General features: G+C 40.7%; 1 protein-coding gene across 3 annotated transcripts; it reads right to left on the reverse strand.

Annotated features, from left to right (window-relative positions):
* Positions 1-545: 545 nt before the first annotated feature.
* C17H4orf47 (chromosome 17 C4orf47 homolog) lies at positions 546-21,339 on the reverse strand. Of its 3 annotated transcripts, none has more exons than XM_037211724.1 (8): positions 21,251-21,339; positions 20,201-20,377; positions 16,824-17,043; positions 12,595-12,732; positions 12,429-12,504; positions 7,365-7,544; positions 3,179-3,348; positions 546-757 (listed from the first exon to the last, which is right to left on the reverse strand). In XM_037211724.1, the coding sequence occupies exons 2-8, from the start codon at positions 20,298-20,300 to the stop codon at positions 691-693; spliced, it is 951 nt and encodes a 316-aa protein (XP_037067619.1). In that variant the 5' UTR covers positions 20,301-20,377; positions 21,251-21,339; the 3' UTR covers positions 546-690. The 3 variants fall into 3 exon arrangements, with proteins under 3 accessions (XP_037067619.1, XP_028737000.1, XP_037067618.1); XM_028881167.2 differs by having other exon boundaries at positions 20,866-21,257; XM_037211723.1 differs by having other exon boundaries at positions 20,201-21,257.
* Positions 21,340-21,520: the final 181 nt, after the last annotated feature.

Below are 21,520 nucleotides of genomic sequence, written 5' to 3' on the forward strand. Positions count from 1 at the left end.
AGTCTGACTGACATAGGATGCTGCAGGAGAGATGATTTGGGGCAGCTAGTGAGGAACAGGACAGACCACCAAAGTCAGAGTTCACCTATCCTGTTCTAGTTAAGAGATCACCTTCAGCTTATGCATTAACATGAATGAAATAATGCCAGGCTTTGCCACAGCTCTTCTATTTGCCTAAATAGAAGGTGGGATACCATTCACACTAAATAAAGCACATGTCTCACTACAATGCAGTACGTGCACATGAGTTGTGTCATAGAAGTGGATCTGGAATTTATCTTCGATGTTAAGAGAGTTTAGATAGGCCGCAAGACCCGGGTAACTCTCGATGTAATTCTCTACAGTCTCTAAAAGGACCCAGCAAGTGAAGAATTGGTTGTGTACTTTCACCAGGCCCTCCCTTTCCCCCTCCTACCCTACAGTTCTTTACCATACGGAGTAAAACTTTTCAAATGAAAGATTACGTTTCAAGATTTGGCATTTTTTTTAAAGATTACATTCTACCTAGAAATGGAGATCCAAAAACACACGTCAGCAACCCCAGAGTAAGTCGCTAGCCAACACTATTTATTAAACAGCATTAAAATCAGGAAGGATGTTACAGTTGAGTCTCGTGTTGAAATGTCCTTTAAATGCTGTGGGATCACGGATTCCATAACATTGCATATTCCAGAAAGTTCTTGAGAGAAGCTAGAAAACCAGCTGCTTCCCCAGTGTGTCTGCTGAGACACTCTTGTAATTCTTCACATTCAGTGCCCTCAAATTAGAAAATAAATGCACACTTAATCATATTAGTCTGGGTAACATACCTTTACAGTCTTTGAATACTTGCATTAAAAAGCTAACCTAATATATTTTATAACCCGACATCCCATAGCAATAGTCTGTGGTGCTGGGGTTAAAATAGGGCCTCACATGCCAGACATGGAATCCCTTACTAAGCTCAGTGGAACCCCAGCTCACAAGTGAAATCATCGCACCAACTTAAGAAACTCTGTAATAAAGTCAGGTATACTTAGAAAATCTAAGAAGAAAAAATATGAAATGCATTTTCATGTCTAGCATCTGTGACTTGATTAGTTTTTAAATTAGTATAGGAGAACTTAAAACTGGATTACAGGTAATTAATGATCACGTAAAAAAAGAATGTATAAACTAAGTGGCTAACACACAATAAACTTCTGGTTTTTCCAAGGAACAGTCTATTGCTGCTCCTCCACTTTAAACTTACTACTAGTGTATCAGAGAACCTTCTGGGTTTGATAGAAGAGACCACGGAAAACTTGACACTGCCCCACAAAATGTCCCATCTGGTTGAAGGTGGGTGTGATGGAGAAAAGTCCGCTTTCATTTTCTGTTCTATTAGATGAACTTGGCAGAGAACTGGATGGTGGCTTAGCAGAGAACGAGGCCAAAGGATACCGAAAACAAGTACCACGTCTCCCTTGTCCACACCCAACACTCAGCCAACACAGGTCACCATTCCTAAACCACAGCAGCCTAAATAAGTTTACTCTCATGTGCAGAGTAACTGAATCACCTGGCTGTGTAAGGAGAAGCTGCTTAGACAAATGCCTTAGTTTTAGTTGTTCTTCCAGAATATCTTAATTTTGTTAAGGCAAAACCTATTTCACTCCACAGAATTGTAAAGTACTTTGAAAAATAGATGAAATACATATACATCAGTTACATCCCCATCATCATCATCATCATCAATCATCAGCAAAGTAGAGCTCCAAAGCCTGTTCATCTGAACCTACATGAAGAATCAGTAGCACACAGCAATTTTAGAAATTAGCTCTGTATTGAACCTAATGAGGCCCTTTCATCCGCATTGCTTTGTGAGCCAGAGACTGCCAGAACTGCACAGCTTGACTTCTATTTACCATTGGATGATTTCACAGCTACTTAAGTCAACGTATTTTGTACTGGCATTTGTAAAAATGGCTGTTTAACATAAAATCTGAGTGTACTACATTCTAGATAATTGCAATATCATTACATTAAAAGAGATGAGTTCATGGGAAAGACATTAATTGCAGTATTCCTAATGAGGTTTAACACAAATGTGCACCTAGTAATCACAGAGTTAAGGCAACAGAAATACACAGCCTTCTGTAGTTAACACTGTTGATATTTACAAACAATCAAGAAATTACTATTAAACACTATTAACTTACCATTTGGTCTGACAATATAAGAATCATACAGCTACATATGCAAAAATACCTATAACATAAGGCTTAACATACAACAATAATCCATAACAGACCAGTTGTATAGAGAGCTTCAGTAGAAGCTTTACCTGAGGATATTAGCCAAGACTGTATGGGGGGAAAGCCAGTAGAAAGCATGTGGGAAGCAGATGAACCAACTCATTAGCAATGTATCAGGCAGGCTAAATAATAGTTGGTATAAAATGAATTTTGTGTGACTGAAGCAAAGAAGGTATTTAAATAAGAGGAAAGAGAACTTAGCAGGTTATGGCCACACTTCAAAGTTGGGACAGAACTCTCAAGGGTCATTAGGATTCCACACAGTTGGTGAGAAACAGTTAATTTATACAGATGTTCAAGTAGTCTCAAGTGACTCACAATAAAGTACCTTCTATAAGGGAAGGCAGTTATATGAAATATACTGGGATTTCCTTATTTTTAAGATTCATTTTTTATTTTGTGTGTGTATTTTCCTGCATATATGTCTATAAGCCACAAGGTGCCCTTAGAAGCCAAAAAAAGTTTCAGATCCCCTTAGCATGGGAGTTACAGATGGTTTTGAGCCACTGTGTGGGTTCTGGGAATCAAATCCAGGTTCTCTAGGAGGTCAGCCACTGAGCCATCTCTCCAGGCCCCTGTGCTCACATCTGCCACTTAAAAAACCATGTATTGTGGAACTGGAAACGGCTCCACGGTTTAGAAAACTTGCTGGTTTTGCAGAGGACCCAGCTTCAGTTCCCAGCACCTACAAGGCAGCTCACAACCATCTGTAACTCCAGTTCCATGGCATCAGATTCCCTCTTTGGGCTTATTCAGGCACTAGGTACACACGTGGTACACATACATACATGCAGGAAAAATACTTATATTATACACATAAAAGTAATAATGTATTTGCTAAGGCATCTAAAAGGTAGAAATAATTTTTCTTGGTTTATGGACTAAATATAAGATAAGCCTACCTTTTGACATTCAGCGCCATTATACTTTCTATGGGTCTGCTTTTTGGTCCATTTGGTGGATGGAAAATCTTTTCCCCTTTCCCAGGAACCACCTTTCCCATTTTAACTACATAAGGGTCAGCTGAGTGTGCTGGGTAAGGTTCAAACGTTCCTGCCTTCATTCCACCAGGCTATAAGTAAAAACAAGATAATTCAATGTGTTTGTAAAAGGTGCCTACAAAATTACACCATGACAAAGTTCATATATTCTCTTCTAGTTGATAGACTTGGCTTTGCACTCAAAGCTATCTATTCTGTTCAAATACCAGCCAAGGGTCTCTCTACTTCCAGTTCTGTAAGGTCCAAACATTATAATTCTAATAGTTTTCTATAAAAACAGAAATGTTTGTAGAAGATAATATTCTACACTGTTACCAAGCATTGATATTTTATTGCAATTTTAATCCAACTATCAACTAGTGATTTAGTAAACCAATTAAGGAAGGGATGAGGCAAATGTAAGATGTATTTCTCTATGGAAGCTTGGCATTCACACGAGAACACCAACTTTCAGACAATGATGCCTAGAAGATACACACACACACACACACACACACACACACACACACACACACACACGGAAAAAAAGGAATAGCACAGTCATACACGATGAGAGGAAAATGTGATCTACTCTAGAATACCCTCAGGGCTGAGTACAAGAAGGCAATCCAGATATGTTTCTACCTACATGTGAGATAGACCAGAAACGACTTGAACTTTTTAAACTGATTTGATAGGATGTTTATCTTTACATTAAACAGTCATTAAGATAATTCTATGTGGTGACATATGGCTGTAATCTCAACCAAGGACAAAAGACCTGCCTGGGCTTCTTATAACTACACCTTGTGAGTGAGGAGGAGGGGAGGAGGAAGGGAAGGAGGAAGGGAAGGAGGAATATAGGGATACAGCTCAATGGCAGAGCATGCCTACCAAGTCTGAAGCCCTGGGTTTGATCCACAGCAATGTAATGAACCAAATGAAAGAAGAAAACAAATCAATTTCATTCTGTGAAATTATAATCCATTTAAGAATCCTTTTGCTTGTAGTATCTAAGCCAAAATATATGCAGGTTGACACTAGATAGTATTTATCTAGTTTGAAGCATATACATTTGCCTTTTCTCAGAGTATTATATGTACATTTTTAATCAGCCAGAATATTTTTCTGTCTTCCAAGTCTTTTTTTCATAGTTATCCCAGATGTCCAAGCCCCATTAGGAAACATCCTGTGAGGAAAAACTAGTGCTAGGGGGCACTGTTAACTGAAGCAGTGAGTGGGTCATGATAGAATGCATTCTACAACGCAGATGCCGTGCTGGCTAGGGTGCACTGTTAACTGAAGCAGTGGGTCATGCTAGAATGCATTCTACAACACAGATGCCGTACTGGCTAGCTTTTATGTCAATTTGACATAAGGTAGGGCCATCTGGGAAGAAGGAAGTTTAATTAAGAAAATGCCTCCATAAGACTGGCCTGTAGGCAAGCCTGTTGGACATTCTCTTGATCAATTATTGATATGGGAGGGCCCAGCCCTTTGTAAGAGGTACCATCCCTGGGCAGTATAGTCTGGGGGTATATAAGAAGGTAGGCTGAGCAAAACGGTAAGCAACTCTCCTCCATGGTTTCTTATTCCTGCCTCCAGGCTACTCAACAATGGATTTGTAGGCTGAAATAAAACTTTTTCTTGCCAAGATTCTTTGGGTCATGGTGTTTCCTCACAGCAATAATAACCCTAACCAGGACAGAAATTGGTACCAGGATTGTGGGGCATTTGGACAGACCTGACCATTTCCTCTTGGCAGGACTGTGGAAGGAAGGGCTGTTGAGTGCTCAGAGATCAGCAGGCTATTCTGTGGGGGCCTGAAAGGAAAGAATGCTGGCAGCAATGTAGAGGAGGGAGACCTGGATTGGGAAGTTCCAGAAGGAAGTTTGAGAATCACTGAAAGACTTTGGCAGGGCCCCTGTACACTTTGAACTAAGAACCACTCAAGCCAAACCTTTGCTTTGCCTAAAACAATTGATGCTGGTTAGCTGGAGCTGAGAAATTAGCATTGATTAAAAAGAGACCAACAGCCAGGTGCAGTGGCACGTGCCTTTAATCCCAGCACTCAGGAGGCAGAGGCAGGCGGATCTCTGTTATTTCGAGGACAAGCTGGTCTACAAAGTGAGTTCAAGGCCAGCCAGGACCATTACACAGAGACTCTGTCCTAAAAATCCAGAGGAAGAGAGAAGCATTTTGTTAATCACAGCTGGTTCTCCAGCCCCAGCTAACCAGAAACACAGATTCTTAATTCAAAATCCTGCCTCCAGGATCCTGCCTTTAGTTCCAGCCCTGACTTCCTTCTGTGATGACTAATTATGACCTAAAATAAACTTCCACAAGTGCATGTGCTCACGGTGTTTTATCACAGCAATGGAAACCCTAAGAAAGATATTCTTGTGATTTTTCCAAGTCTTCCATACTTTGAACACATAGATTATTTTGTAAGGAATCTTCAGGCAAGTAGAAATAAACAAATTTAAAAATATAAACATGAAATGAATAAAAGATAAAGTGTATATGGTAATAAAAATCACCCAATAAAGCTTTGAAGAATGAAATAATAAAAATCAGTGGAAATCTGTAGCTATATATGATTTCAAAAATATAAAATAATTTCAATTTTTTGTTCTTAAGTTTTGAACTATTCAAGTTGATCAAAAAGTGACAGAATTGTAAAAGGCAGGAGGAACACTGTAAGACGTGAGAAAGCTAACGAAGAGCTCCCTTGCAGCAGGTGAAGCCCAAACTCCCCCTGTGAATTTCTACAAGACTTTGTGGGGAACAGAAATTTCCAGTGCTATTTAAACTTTTATAAAAGAATGAACCCTCCAGAATCACTTGACTATCCTAGAATCTACATTCTATATCAAATAGAACAAGGGACTTAAAACCAACTCTAAGTTATTGTTGCAAAGGGTGGGGAGGCAGTTCCTCCATGGTGCTTGTCTAATGTGTGCAAGATCCGTCACAGGTTTGATCCCCAGCACCACGAAAATGGGGCCTGGGGAGAAGAGGAGGAGGAGGAGAAAGAGGAGAAGGAGGAGGAGAGAGAAAGAAAGAAAGAAAGAAAGAAAGAAAGAAAGAAAGAAAGAAAGAGAGAGAGAGAGAGAGAGAGAGAGAGAGAGAGAAAAGAAAAGAAAAGAAAAGAAAAGAAAAGAAAAGAAAAGAAAAGAAAAGAAAAGAAAAGAAAAGAAAAGAAAAGAAAAGAAAAGAAAAGAAAAGAAAAGAAGAGAAATAAACTTGGGGGGGGCTATAAAGATGGGTTGGCTATGGAGAGTGCACACTGCTCATGCAGAACACCCAAGTTTGGGCTTCAATACCCATGTCCACTGACTCACAACTGCCTGTAATTTCAGCTCCAGGGAATCCAACTCCCTCTGTTGGCCTCCTTAGGCATACACACACACACACACACACACACACACACACACACACACACACACACACACACACACACACACACACGTCCATGAGGTATACATGCATGCATATATGTGTACTGGTATGCTAGCCAGTGCATGGGCACACGGAGGCCAGATACTGACGTTAGATGTCTTCTGATTTCACATGCCACCTTTCTTTTTGAGACAAGGCTCTCACTAAATCTGGAGCTCACTTTTGGCTACCCTGACTGGCCAGCAAGCCCCCTGTGGTCAGACTGTCTCTCCCTCTCCCCTATACCCATCAGCAAAGTTGTATGAGCATGTTGCTAGGCTCAGGATGCTGAGGACCTGGATGCTGAGGACCCAACTTCAGATCCTCCTTTTGAACAGCAAGCACTTGACCCAGAGAACCATCTCTCCAGGCTGCTGTGTGGCTTTCTATGATCTCTTAAAACTTCATACAAAAAAAGGCTGATTACTTACATGAGCACTACAATAATTTAACAGCAAAATACAGGTTCTTTCCTCCCCTCCCTTCCACGTCCCTTCCTTATTCCCACTGGTCTTTCCATACAGCCCAGGGTGGCCTTGAACTCAAAATCTTCATGCTTCAGCTATCCAAGTGTCAGAATAGGGATTAAGGGCATGGGCCCCCCGTACCCTGCTTGAGATTGTATTTCTTTGTACTGCTCAATTATCTCTCATTCCACACCTTTTACCTTTTTACCAGGAGAGGAGGGCTTAAAAGCCTTTATGACAGATTCCTTCCTTTCTTCTCTTCTAAGTGGAGGTAATGGATTCTCTAGGAAATAAGGGTTACTATCAAAATATTCCTTAGGGTGAAGATTTAACTTAAAAGGTGACCCTTTGAGTAATCGATGGTGTTCTTCATTTTCTGCCTGTACAGTGAAGAGTTTGAAAGTACACAATGTAAGTTACACATGGTAGACAGAATTCAAGGCTAACATCACCTTTAAATTAATTATACATGCAAAAGGAGACATGCCTACTTATGAATGAGCACAACTCTCATTTTGAACAGAATTTACTTGAGATACAGCAGTCTATAACCTGAGCAAATAGTTACTACACACCTGCTCATCAGGAAAGAAAAGGATTGGTTTCTAAGTCAAATCCCAACTCCTCCTTCTTTTAGCATTTCTCAAGAATTAAAGGAAGCTGCTGACCTTTGGTGTCATATCTTCAAGTGCAAATAGGAATTTCTCCTTGATATTATTAAAGATTAAATGAGATTATACAGAGAAAGTATTTGGCACATGGCTGGCCCTTAGTAAATATCATTTTTTAGTCTTAAGCACAAAAAAAATACTTCCATTTACATTATAACATTTTTATATTACAGTATTTTTAGCTACCTAATACTCAAGCAAAACAAAGGTTATTTTTTCAGTCTAATATTACAATCCTTTCTATGTGGAAGAACTAAGTTTAAAAATTGCTAGCTTTGGATAAAATATCAAAAAAAGAGTTGTGAAATACATAGAAGGATGAAGTATTGATTTTTTTCATTTTTACACACATGAAATTTGATTTTTCATCCTTTAACAAGCTGAATGGGAACAATTTAAATGAGACTTAAGTGCTCAAGAGAAGACATGTATTCCCTACTAGGCTGTGTTGGCTAGTTTTGTGCCAACTGGACACAAGCTACAGCCATTTGGAAAGAGGGACTCTCAGTTGAGAAAATGCCTCGATATTATTGTCCAGTAGCATAAAAACAGACACATTGATCAATGGAATTTAATTGAAGATCCAAACATAAGTCTACACATCTATGAATGCCTGATTTTTGACAAAGAAGCCAAAAGTACACAGTGGAGAAAAGATAGCCATCTTCAACAAATGTTGTTGGTTAAATGGGATGGCTGTATGTAGAATACGAATATATCCATATTTATCACCCTGTACACAATTCAACTCCCAGTGGATTAAGGACTTCAAAATAAAATCAGATACACTGAATCGCATAAAAGAGAACATAGGGAATAGACTAGAATTCCTAGGCACAGAGAGAGACTTTCTGAACAGAACATCAACAGCACAGCCACTAAGAACAACAATTAATAAATAAGACCTCATGAAGCTGAAATGTTTCTGCATGGCAATGGGCATGATCATTCAGGCAAAGCAGTCGTCTGCAGAATGGGAAAAGACCTTTTACCAATTATACAGCTATTGAAGGATTAGTATCTAAAATATATAAAGAACTACAAAAAAAAACTGGACATCAAAAAATCCAATAAGCCAGTTGAAAAATGGGAACAGAGCTAGGCAGAGAGTTCTCAAAAGTAGAAACACAAATGGCTGAAGAAATGTTCAACATCCTCAGCCATCAGGCAAATACAAATTAAAACAGCTTTGAGATTTCATCTTACACTAGTCAGAATGGCCAAGATCAACAAAACAAGTGACAGCTCATGCTGGGGAGGATGTGGAGTAAGGGGAACACTCATCCATTGCTGGAGGACTGCAAACTTGTATGGCCACTGTGGAAATTGACAGACAGTTCCTCAGGAAGCTGGGAACTGATCTACCTCAAGACCCAGCAATACCACTCCTGGGCGTAGACCCAGAGGACTCTTCATCCTACCACAAGGACACTTGCTCAACCATGAACATTGCTACTCTATTCTTATTAGTCAGAAGTTAGAAAGACTCGATGTCCATCAACTGATGAATGAAATTCTCAGGTAAATGAATGGAACTAGAAGAAAAAAAGAAATCATCCCAAGTAACCCAAACCCAAAAAAAGACAACTATTCCAGGCTTTCTCTTCCATGTAGATGTTAGGTTTTAAGCCTTTCATGTGAGTGCTACAATCCGAATGACCTCAGAGGTCAGGTACTTCATAAGGAGCCAGCAGGGAGGAGAGAGACTCCTAAGGAAGGAGACAAAGGGAAATTAGAATAGGAGGATTAACTATGGAGGGGATGGCAGTGGGGGGTAAAGGAGGAAACAAAGGGGGTGACAGCGAACCAGAACAGTAAAGGCCATCTGAAAGGCCATATAGCAACCTACTACCATAGGAGACTCCTAGAACACATACATGTTTGAAAAGAGTCTAAGTGGAATCAACAAATAATAGGGAAGACCAAGCCCCAACTAGCCATCTTATGCTATCAAAATCTCCAAAGACAGAAATGAACATCGTATTGAGATACAGGCCAAAGGGGCCCCATGTAAAACCCCAAACAGTAGAGGCTATTGGTGAGGCTATATATGGTACTCTCCACAATATGATGGTAAGGCCCTAATGTTGGAGACAACACTTACATATGTCATCAAAACATGAGAAGTCGGGCTGGTCCCTAACTACAAGCGTCACTCAACTATTGTTCACGGTACAGGAAGGTACTCTGCGTGCTATGGAAGGAGAAAGGTAATCCTCAATTTCTCCCAGCTACAAACCCTGTGACCTACCACAGCAATCTCCCTCAAACAATTTATGGGTGTGATAGTGGCACAAATGTTTTAGGAGTAATCAACCACTTTCTGATTGGATTTAAGGCCAACCCCATGAGATGGAACCCATACCTGACACTGCTAAAGTGGCCAAGAATCTAGATAGACCATTTGCCTAGGGGAAAACCCAATACTATTATTCCGCTAAGTTAAATATAGCTATAAAATGACTCTTGATGACCTACTGTCCTCCCCATAGGTCAGGGGGCTTGGTCAGCCCTCGTCAGAGAGGCTTCCTCCTGCAGTGTATGATAATTAAACAGATATCCACAACCCGAAAGAGTACAGAGTGAGAGACTTTGGAGTACTCAGTCCTAAATGGGATGTCGTCATCAAAGCCCTCCCCTCAAGGTCAGGGATCTATGCAGAAGAGGAGACAGAAAGATTGAGAGTCAGAGGGGATGGATGACTTCAAGGAAACAGTGTCTTCCAGACACAACAGGACTGAGGCACATATAAACTCATAGAGACTGTGACAAGTCCTGCACAGGTCCAAGCCGGATGAGGTTCCAGCAATGAGAGGGGGAAGTGGACATGGCCTCCCACCTAGAATCTAGAAGCTGTCTGCATTTGATACCTGCTGGCAAAGATAAAAGCAGTTTTCTCCAGCTGAGTCTCACTGGGTATGTCAACCATACTTCAGGGCAGGCCCTGTGCCCAGGAGTTGCCAGCCAACACAAAATGAACTCAGTGGCACTTTTGTAGTCTTCTTGTCTCATTTTGCTTTGTTTACGTATTTTTGCCTTATTAGGCTTTTGCTTGTTTATTTTGATTTCCATTTGCATGGGTTTGTGAGTTTGGGTTTGGAGGTTTTTGTTTTCGTGGGGTTTTTTTAAAATTTTGTTTTATATGTATGTGTATGTGTATTTCTTGTATTTGTTTGTTTGTTTGAAAGCAGTGGTTCTCAACCTTCCTAATGTTGTGACCCTTTAATACAGTTCCTCATGTTGTGGTGACCTCCAACCATAAAACTATTTCATTGCCACTTCATAACAGTACTTTTTCTACTGTTATGAATTGCAATGTAAACATCTGACGTACAGGATATCTGATACGCAAACCCAAAGGAGTTATGACCCACAGGTTGAGAACCACTGTTTTAAAGAAAGAGAACATAAAGTTGGGTGGGTAGGGAGGTAGAGATGATCTTGGAGGAATTGGGGGAGGGGAAAACATGGTCAAAATATATTACATGAAAAAAACTTTTTTTTTCAATTAAAAACAAAAGACTGGCCAGTAGGCAAGTCCGTAGTACATTCTATTAATTAGTGATTGATATGGGAGCTCATTATGAATGGTGTCACCCTTCAGCTGGTGGTCCTGGGTACGATAAGAAAGCAGGCTAAACAAGACAGTAAGCAGCATCATTTTGCTTCAGTTCCCACCTCCAGGCTCTTACTCTACTTGAACTCCTTCCCGATGTCCCTCAGGGATGGTATGTGACCTGAGAGTTGTAAGTTTAAAAAAGGCCTTCCTCCCCAAGCTACTTTGGTCATGGTGTTTTAACACAGCAACCGAAACCCTAAGACATAAGTGTATGCTGTAGCTCTCTCAGACTTCTTACTCCTCCTGAAGTCTCCTCCTGCTTTGTATTTCGTCTATTTCCCCGTAGGACTCTGTGAGTTCTTAGCCATGTGCCTTCCTCTTCCCACACTGGAGCAGTGAAATTGATCTTTTTAACTATTATATGTATCCTTTGAATAGTGTTCCTTAAAATTTAGTTCTCCTGGGAATCAATTGATAATCCATTCAGAATATAAATTACCAAGACCTTCCCTCAAAGACTTCTGATTACATTGACCTGCTCTGTGGCCTTTTTTATCAGAAATGTTAACATTCACCCTATGTAATTCTAATGCCTGCTATTATAATGCAATTTTTAAAAATGCGAATGGGTGTTCTGCCCATATGTATGTCTGTTAACCGCTTGCATGCCTATTGTCAACAGAGGCCAGAAGAGGACATTGGGTCCCCTGGAACCAGAGTTACAGGTGATTGTGAACTGCTATATGAGTGCTGGGAATCAAGCCTGGGTCTTCTGGAAGGGCAGCCAGTGTTGATGGAGCCATCTCTCCAGCACCACAGAGCAATGTTTTAAGAATCCTATGTTTACTAGACTGTGGTCATGTTTTATCAGAACACTGTTTTGTTTTGCTAAGTGTTGGCCTAGAATATTGCTGATCAACACACAGATACCCACCCCAGTGATCAAAAGAGACAGATCAAAATAAATGTTTATTCTGAGTTAATTTGCAAAGTTGAACAAATAAAGGTTGAAACATTCAAAACACGATTTTTACCTTATAATTCAGTTTCGCTGCATCATATAAGTCAGCAGAGTGTGCAAGCTGCTTGCCTATGGTAATATTGGCATAGCTAAAAGAGGAGTAAGTGATGGTGAATGCAGAGCTCAGATGATTTTGTAAATACAAAACAAACCACATAAAGGTACTAAGAATATCTTACCCATATCCAGTTCCTTTTTTTCCCGGGTTGGTATATAAATTCTTCCCAGGTGGCTGATATTTGTCCCTGGGTCTTAGCTGTGCACTGAAGAATGGGATAGGGCCACCAATGGTTCCATAATAGCTTCCTAATCCACTTCTTCAATACCATTTGGGGTTTTAAAAAGGAAGATATTAAAATGTCAACTTGTGCCCAGCAGCCGTCCAACAGGTCAGAGTCCTGCAGGCAGGCCACTCCACCATCGCCCCCGCTCATTGGACTCTGTAAACTTTAAGACCCGCTCTGCTGTCCAAGCCTACCGAACCCATCCTCCTCCTCCTGGCCAACCACCGCACTCCCCCACCCCCGCAATATAGCAGCCCCTAGAGGCACAAGCACCACCTGTACCAATTGGAAGAAGAGCAGCCTCCCCGTGAACAGCCCTCTCCAGCAACATCAGCAGATCCTAGACGTACAAGTGCCACCCACACAAGTTGGAAGAACAGGCACAGGCAAAACCTACACCAGTTAGAAGAACAGACCCCATAGGCACAAGTAAAGCCCACACCAGCCAGGAAGAACTGGATAATGCCCTGGATCTAGGCATCAAACCCCCACAAACCTCAGCTGAGACATCCCTACTGGACTTGACAACCATCCAATCACCAGAACCTTTGGCCATTTTGGCCTAAAGACAATAAAGGAAATAGATAATAAAGGAACAAAAGAGCCATCCAACAAAGACATCACAAGAATCAATACCTCTACCTATAATTATCCCAAACCCAGATGAATAAACAGCAGTGTAAGAATACATTCAACAACATAAAGAGCAATATGGCACCACCAGAACCTAGTGGTTCTACAACAGCAAGACCTGAACATCCCAACGCAGATAAAGCAGAAGAAAACAATATTAAAAATAACTTTATGAAGATAATAGAGGCCCTTAAAGAGGAAATGAAAAACTTCCTTAAAGAAATCAAGGAAAAGACAAATAAAAAATGTAAGAAATCAATAAATTCCTTAAAGAAATCAAAGAAAAACCAATTAAACAGGTGAAGGAAACAGTTCAAGACTAGAAAATTGAAATAGAGGCAATAAAGAAAACACAAACCGAGGGAATTCTGGAAATGGAAAATCTGGGTAAATGAACAGAAACTACAGATGCAAGCATAACCAACAGAATACAAGAGATGGAAGAGAGAATCTCAGACATTGAAAATATGAAAGAGGAAATAGATTCATTGGCCAAAGAAAACATTAAATCCAACAATTTCTTGGAAATCCAGGAAATCTGGAATATCATGAAAAAATCAAACTTAAAAATAATAAGGATAGAAGAAGGAGAAGAATTCCATCTCAAAGGCACAGAAAATATGTTCAACAAAATCATAGAAGAAAACTCTCCCAACCTAAAGAAGATACAAGAAGCTTATAGAACACCAAATAGACTGGACAAAAAAAAAAAAAAAAAAAAAAAAAAGAGTCCCCTCACCACATAATAATCAAAACACTAAACAAACAGAATAAAGAAAGAATATCAAGAACTGTAAAGGAAAAAGGCAAGCTCCAGGAATCAGTTGAAGAGAGGGAGAAGGGGTTATATGAGCGAGGGATTCAAGATCGTGACCAACAGAGACAGCTGACTTGAGCTCCTGGGAGCTCTCGGACTCTAGACCAATAGCTAGGGAGCCTGCATGGGACCAACCTGGGCCCTCTGCACGTGGGTGACAGTGGTGCAGCCTGGTCTGTTGGTGACAGTTGTGTAGCTTGGTTGTTTGTGGCCCCTAGCAGTGGAATCAAGATCTGTCCCTAGCTCATGAGCTGGCTTTTTGGAACCTATTCCCTACGGTGTGATGCCTCGATCGCCTTGATGCAGGGGGTATTTGGTATGCCTTGTTTTGTTGACTCCCATGGGAGGCCTTACCCTTTCTGAGGAGTAGATGGGAAGGACATTTTAGAAAGGAGGTGAGGGGAGGGAACAGGAGGAGAGGAGGGAAGGAAACTGTGATTGGTATATAAAATAAATTTTAAAAAGTAAACAGCAAAGAAATGTCAAATTTCATGTCATGTATTTCACCATAACATATTTTAAAGCATTGGAAAGAGGCAGAGATCTTGGCTAGACTGACGGCACCAGGTATGTGTTTCCTCCTATGGTGGGAGCCTTAAATCCAATCAGACATCAGTTGGTTACCCTGAGTCATGTCACTGTTGTATCCATGGGCACCTCTTGCCACCGTGATCATTATTGTAGTCCACAGCTGGATACGACTGCTGGTGACTTTCTGCCCCACAACAGACTGCCTAGCACCCTTTGGTACTGAGAGCTGGTCATCAGAAAGGAAGCTGCTTCCTGGCCAGCACCAACTTAATTTTCCCATGTTCTATGATTCATGTATATTTATAAAAAGAGTTTAGTTGGAGTAACCCAACGTAAGGGATAAGATTCCTCCCAGAAGACTGTCAAATAAAAAGCCCAGCATCAGGTATGGGATATCTCCTTTCAAACTTTTGGGTCAGGGCTGTCCCAGAGAGCCCCACAAACAATACAGCCTATTGCCATTGCTCGTGGATGTCCATCAGCATTTGATGGTTTAGACCCTATTCCTGAACATACATGAATCATAAAACATAGAGAAATTAAGTTGATACTGACCAGGAAGCTTCCTCCCTGATGACCAGTTCTCAGTACCAAAAGGTGCTTATGTAGCCTATTGTGGAGCAAAAAGTCATCTACAGTCTTATCTAGTTGTGAACTCTAAGAATGAAATGACCATCTGGCAAGATATCCCCATAGGTACAATTAGCATGAATATTACAGGGGTAACCATCTGATTTCTAGTTGTATTTAAGGTCAGCTCCACAAGAAGAAACATGCCAAGAACCCACGGTAGGGCTCTCACAGTTCCTGGGGGTGGATTTACAACTAATATTATGCTAAAAATAGGGTCAAACTGCTCTCCAAATTTCTATCTCTCTACCCGTAGATGAATACAGCTCTCAGACGTCAACAGAGGAATTTCTTTTCTTTCTGCAGTGGACAGTGGTTAACTCAGAAACTCACAACTAGGCACGGGTGCAGAAATACTCATCAGTAGAGCACTTATCCACAAATGGGACACGTGTAGCATCCCCTCACTGCAAGGCTCAGGAACCATCTCGGAAGAGAGGATGGAAAGACTGTGGGGGTCAGAGGTCAGGGAGGACCAGAGCAGACAGTGTTTCGGGACAGGACAGGACCACTGCATTCCTGAACTGGAAGCACTTATGGCTGCCCGTGGGAGACAGTCACAAGATCAAGCCAATCGACACGGTAGCATGGGACAGGAAAGGGCGTGTGAACTTCCACCCCTGAGAAACTACGGACAGTTTGGCTTCTCGGGCAAGGAAAATTGGTTTCCTTTGAGGTGTGGTCCCAAGTGAGTCCACCAAGCTCCAGTAGATGATCCCACACCTGGAAGTACACGTGGGCAGCACAAAACGAACTCTTCCGGTTATTTAAAAAGAGGACCTTAGGTTGAGGGGGTAGAGAAATGGAGAATGGGGAAGAGAAGGACAAATATAGTGCATGAATTTCTCAAAGAATTAATAAAAATATTCCATTCATAAAAGATTACCTGTTAGAAGGCAGTCTGAACTATAGAAATGGAGTTTCACTCATTTTGAGTAAATAAGAATGAAATCAGACTTTGATCAGTCCTCATCTACTATAAATTCTAAACTGAGAAAATCAAACTTATAAAATGAGTGAAAATTATATTTAAAATTTTAGTTATATAATATAGCATATAATACAGTCTTGTAATTTAATGGAAGGGGGTATAATCCAAATACTGGTATATGCCATGATTGTATCATCACAATTATTTAAAAATAATATATCAGTGATAATTATTTCCTTTGTCTAAAAGGTACTTCTGTTCATTTTTATAAGCAGGAAAAAAAAACATACAAGGGCATAAATATGGTGACCCGAGGCATTTTCCATTATCACTTGCAAAATCTTTGAAAAAAGAAATGTATCTTCATTATTTAGCTGGCTTTTATTAAATAAACTAGTAGAGAACAGTAACCCAGATAATAAAAAAGGAATATGATAAAGATCTATTTAAAGTTGCCTGTCAGAGACAATAACTGTCTCCACTAAAGACAATCACAGTTAAAAAGTAAGTCCTACAGAGAAGCTTCGACTTTAAACGAGAGAGAAAAGAGGAGACAGGCCAGCCATTTCCCCAAACACTTACGGCTTTTTCTCTCCACTACTAGGGATGAAGGCTTTGCTGAGGTTTTTTTTGGATTCTGCCATCATGAACCGTCTCCTTACTTGATTCAGGCTCACATAGCCTTCCCCTTCGAAAATCCTGGCAAACTGAGGATCAAAGTACCCCGCCTGGAGGCTTGACATTTGTTTGGATCCCCCAGGCAGCATCTGTCTTTTTTTGCTTGCAGCCTCATTAAAGGGTCCTTCAGAAACAAAGAACATTAAAATCTTGACTTTCATACTAATTAAAGGGCATTAAAAACACACACACACACACAGGCTTCTTCTTCTCCACACACGTGTCTCTCCCACAGGCCTGCACACTCTCTGTCCCTTTATCTTTAATAAAACTCTTATTAGAAAAAAAAAAAACTACACACAAAAAAATTCTCAATATGACAAGCTGATGAAGAGTTTGAGGTATAAAACCGAAAACTACATGAAAAGCAAGAGTAAAGCTAAGCATTTCTTGAAAATGTTTGAACATTTGGGCTGGAGTGGATTTTTGGGGGGGGGGGGGATCTTGGTTTTTTGTTGTTGTTTTGGTTTTTTTGGTTTGGTTTGGTTTGGTTTGGTTTGGGGGGGTTGTTTTTGGTTTTTGGTTTTTTTCTTTTCTTTCTTTCTTTCTTTCTTTTTTTTTTTTTTTTTTTTTTTTTTTGGTTTTTTCCAGACAGGGTTTACCTGTGTTGTTTTGGTGCCTGTCCTGGATTTTGCTCTGTAGACCAGGCTCGCCTCTAACTCATAGAGATCCGCCTGCCTCTGCCTCCCGAGTGCTGGGATTAAAGGCGTGCACCACCACCGCCTGGCTTTTTAACTTGGTTTTTTTGAGACAGAGATTTTCTGTGTAGCCCTTGTGTTTCTGGAACTCACTCTGTAGACCAGACTGGCCTCCAACTCAGAGATTAAAGGTCTGCACCACCATGCCTGGTGGGGCTAAAGTCTCAGACACAGTCAACCTCAGAGTTGAATGAGACCTTAAAACAGTGGTTCTCAACCTTCCTAATGCTGCAACCCTTTAATGCAGTGCCCCATGTTGTGGTGACCCCCTACTAGAACATTATAATTGTTGCTAGTTCATAACTATAATTTTGCTACTGTTATGAATCATAACGTAAATATTTGGGGAAATAGAGGTTTTTCAAAGAGCTGGCAACTCACAGGTTGAGAACTCTCTGCCTTAAAAGATCATCTAGCTCAGTGGGACCCATGGACTGTAAGGAACAGTGCTTAGGTGTGATATCAGAAAAGGGGCATTCCATACTAACATTGAAGCAACCCTCTCCTAGGTATATTTTTTTTGTTTTTGTTTTTGTTTTTCGAGACAGGGTTTCTCTGTGTAGCTTTGCGCCTTTCCTGGGACTCACTTGGTAGACCAGGCTGGCCTTGAACTCACAGAGATCCGCCTGGCTCTGCCTCCCAAGTGCTGGGATTAAAGGCTTGCGCCACCACCGCCCGGCTCCTAGGTATATTCTTAAAATGCTTAAGTGCCTATGTTCACTAAGATCCCAGAATGTCCACAGCACTTCCATTTTTAATGAACACAAGAAACAGCTCAATGTCTGTCTAAATGATAAATTTTCAACTGTCATATTTGCACAACAAAATAACATAGTCTAGGAATTTATTTAAAGGCTGATTTTTGTGAATATGTAGATTTTCATAATTTGAATCTTGAAGGTCTTAACTTTCAAGCTGCAAAGAATTTTTTAAAGTATACACAACACTAAATTCAGGGGGCTACTGAAATGTGAATCTGCTTACTGATTTTGGTAACTTAAATTCTTGTTTGTTTTCAGTAGACTGGTTTTGGCTTTTGTTTTGCTTTTTTTGTTTGAAACGGGGTCTCACCGTGTATCCTTGGCTAGTCTGGAATTCTCAATGTAGACCAGGCTGGCCTTGAACTCACAGTGATCCTGTCTCCTATTAACTTAAATTTTTGAAAAAGTTGCACATATAACCTCAAATTCTACCATATAAGCATCTTAATGAGTCTTTTTTGCTGTACTTGGTTACCCATTTTCCTTTCACAGGTAATGATATTAATTTTGTCACCCAGAGAATGTCTAGATATGATCATGAATATTGTGTACCATTTTTCATAATTAATGCTTAGCATATACATATATTTATTACTCTATACCTTGCTTTTTGAGTTAATCATTTACCTTGGACATGTTCCTATATCAGTTAATTTTTTTTATATACAAAACCTGAGACTTTGAAAGTATATATTTAGAGTTTTTTTTTTTTTTTTCTTGAGAAGGGATGTCCTGCAGCCCAGGCCAACCCTACATTCCCAATCCTTCTGCCTCCCAAGTACTAGAATTACTGTAATGGACAACCACAAGATCTTTTTGTTAGTGGCTTTTCTTTAAAAAGAAATCTTTCAGCTGTTCAGTTAGCATTTTATTTTTTAGACAAGTGATAATGGATACCATTCATGGATTCAAATGCTTTCTGTAGAATAGTGTTCCTATCGAAAACAAAAAAGCTAAACATGGGACGGGAGAGACGGTTCAGCAGGTAAAGGCACTTGCTGATCTTGCAGAGGACCTGTTCTAACTTCCCAGAACTTCAGTTACCAGAGCATCTAATACCCCCTTCATTACGTGCATGGACACCAGGCACACATGTACACATACATACATGCAGCCAAATACTCATACACATTAAATAAACCAATTTAAACAAATTTAAAGATAAGCATACAATATCCTAGAAGGAAGTTACCCTGGAAAGAAATAAAATTACCCATGAAGAATAAATGTAGATGGCTCAGTGGTTAAGGGCACTTGTTTCCCAGCACCCACATGACAGCTAACAACCATCTGTAACTCCAGTTCCAGGAGAACCAACACCCTCTTCTGGTCTCCTCAGGCACAATGCATGGTACACAAACACACATGTGGGCAATATACACATAAAACATAAATAAGTCTAAAAAAAATTTTAAAGAATAAATGAAGGGGAAAAAAGAATAAATGAAGGTAAAGGAGCCCAATAAAATGAGCTTCCCACTCCTACAAAATTAAGTCCTTAACTCTGCTGCAAAGTCACAGGTTGTCACAGTGATGCAATGTCAACACTAGAACTCAATGCTCTAAAATATATAACCATCAAAAATAAATATTACCAGGCATGGTGGCACACACCTTATCCCAGAACTCGGGAGGCAGAGGCAGGTGAATCTTTGGGAGTTCAAGGCCATCCTGATCTAGGACAGCCAGAGATACATAATAGAGAGAACCCCCCCCCCCCCCCCCGTGTATGTGTGTGTGTATCCCCATGAAATAAAAATTTTAAAAAATTGTATGGGAAATGCACTCTATTTAACTATTAAAAATTACCAAAGATACTCACGATTAAATGGTGACACATATTTATCTCCCACAGTAACGTATTCCATCTCACTGAAGAGGCCAATCCTCTCCATGTCGGTTTTTCCTGTTTCCCCAGGCATGATTGCTTCTTTTGGTGGTAACTTCAAAAAGGTCCTTGGATCTTCTTTTGCAGCAAAATCCTACTTTACATTTAAAACTACAGGGAAAAGTTTTTCTTAGTAGAAAGAGTGATCATTAAGTTTCAGACCTAATTCCTTTTAGTTTTCGGACTGATTGGTTTGCTCATCATCTCTTTTATCCCCCACCCGCCACCCCTTGCCCCATCAGATCAACTTGCGCACAGCCTTCCCAAACTTCCTTTTGGCCATCTAAGGGTGTAGGCAATCTTTTGTTTTCCCCCAGTGAACTGTTTCCCAGTTGGGAACCATGGTATGAGTGTGAATCCCCTTCACCATGTTCTTGAGGCAAAGGTCTTCACTAAGCTGCCCACACTGGAATGGAACTCCTGAAATCAAGGGAACTTCTGGCCTAGCTTCCAGAGTGGCTAGAATGGCGAAGCCCTAACACCACCTACCACTCCTTTAGTTATTTACCAAAGTAGCCCCAATGCTCCGCTACAGCCAGGGAGGAAGACTATGAGAGCCTTCCACTTCGTCCCAACCTTAACTCACAAATAATACTTACAAAACATTCATTCCTACATTTCACAAATGCTTTTTCCATCCTCTCCACCTGGTCAGATATTAGTAGAAAAACGGACTTTAAAGGCATAAATCTTGGCTTATAATGGAGTAGACAAGAAACTTGTGGAATTCCACCCAAGCAGAATATGGCAAGCTCCCTTCAAAAAGTTTGGATAAGACGGTTCTGCTGTTACAGCCCTGACCACTGCAACCTTGCAATTCACTCAATAAATATTTTTTTCTATGCCAAAAGGGCTGGGGGGAGGGGTTTGGCTAAAAGGGGAGAAAATAAATTGAACTGATGTTGAAGTTAATTCAACTAGGGAAAGGAGGCTTGAAGTAGGCAGGTATCTAAGGAGCACCCCGTGTCCGCGAGGCCAAGTCACCTCTCCAAAGGGCACCTAATCAATCCCACAACCAGGATCAGAAGGCCCCCAGCTCCAATCGGGGTTCACTCCACTGCAGAGCTTGGAGAGCTCCGGAGCCCTGCGCCTGCGCCCGTGCCTGCTCCCGCGCCTTCCAGCACAGCTGCCCAGCGGCGCGCGCCTCGCACTGGTTCAGCCCGCAGCCGCTGGCGCTTGTTGGGCCGCGTTGCCGTGGGAACAGGAGAAGCCATTCTCAACACGCTACGGGCAGCCATCGGAACATTCGAATCC

Source organism: Peromyscus leucopus, chromosome 17 (genome assembly GCF_004664715.2).
Source record: "Peromyscus leucopus breed LL Stock chromosome 17, UCI_PerLeu_2.1, whole genome shotgun sequence".
In the NCBI taxonomy this organism is placed as follows: Eukaryota; Metazoa; Chordata; class Mammalia; order Rodentia; family Cricetidae; genus Peromyscus; species Peromyscus leucopus.

What these genes read in the sequence shown, in the direction of transcription:
- C17H4orf47 (XM_037211724.1), bottom strand. Translation starts at nt 20,300, where the DNA reads ATGCCTGGGGAAACAGGAAAAACCGACATGGAGAGGATTGGCCTCTTC. An exon ending in AGTAGTGGAGAGAAAAAGCC is followed by an intron (nt 12,733 to 16,823) that starts GTAAGTGTTTGG and finishes ATGGTATTGAAG; the next exon opens with AAGTGGATTAGGAAGCTATT. An exon ending in CCTCCTCTCCTGGTAAAAAG is followed by an intron (nt 3,349 to 7,364) that starts GTAAAAGGTGTG and finishes TTTTACTTATAG; the next exon opens with CCTGGTGGAATGAAGGCAGG.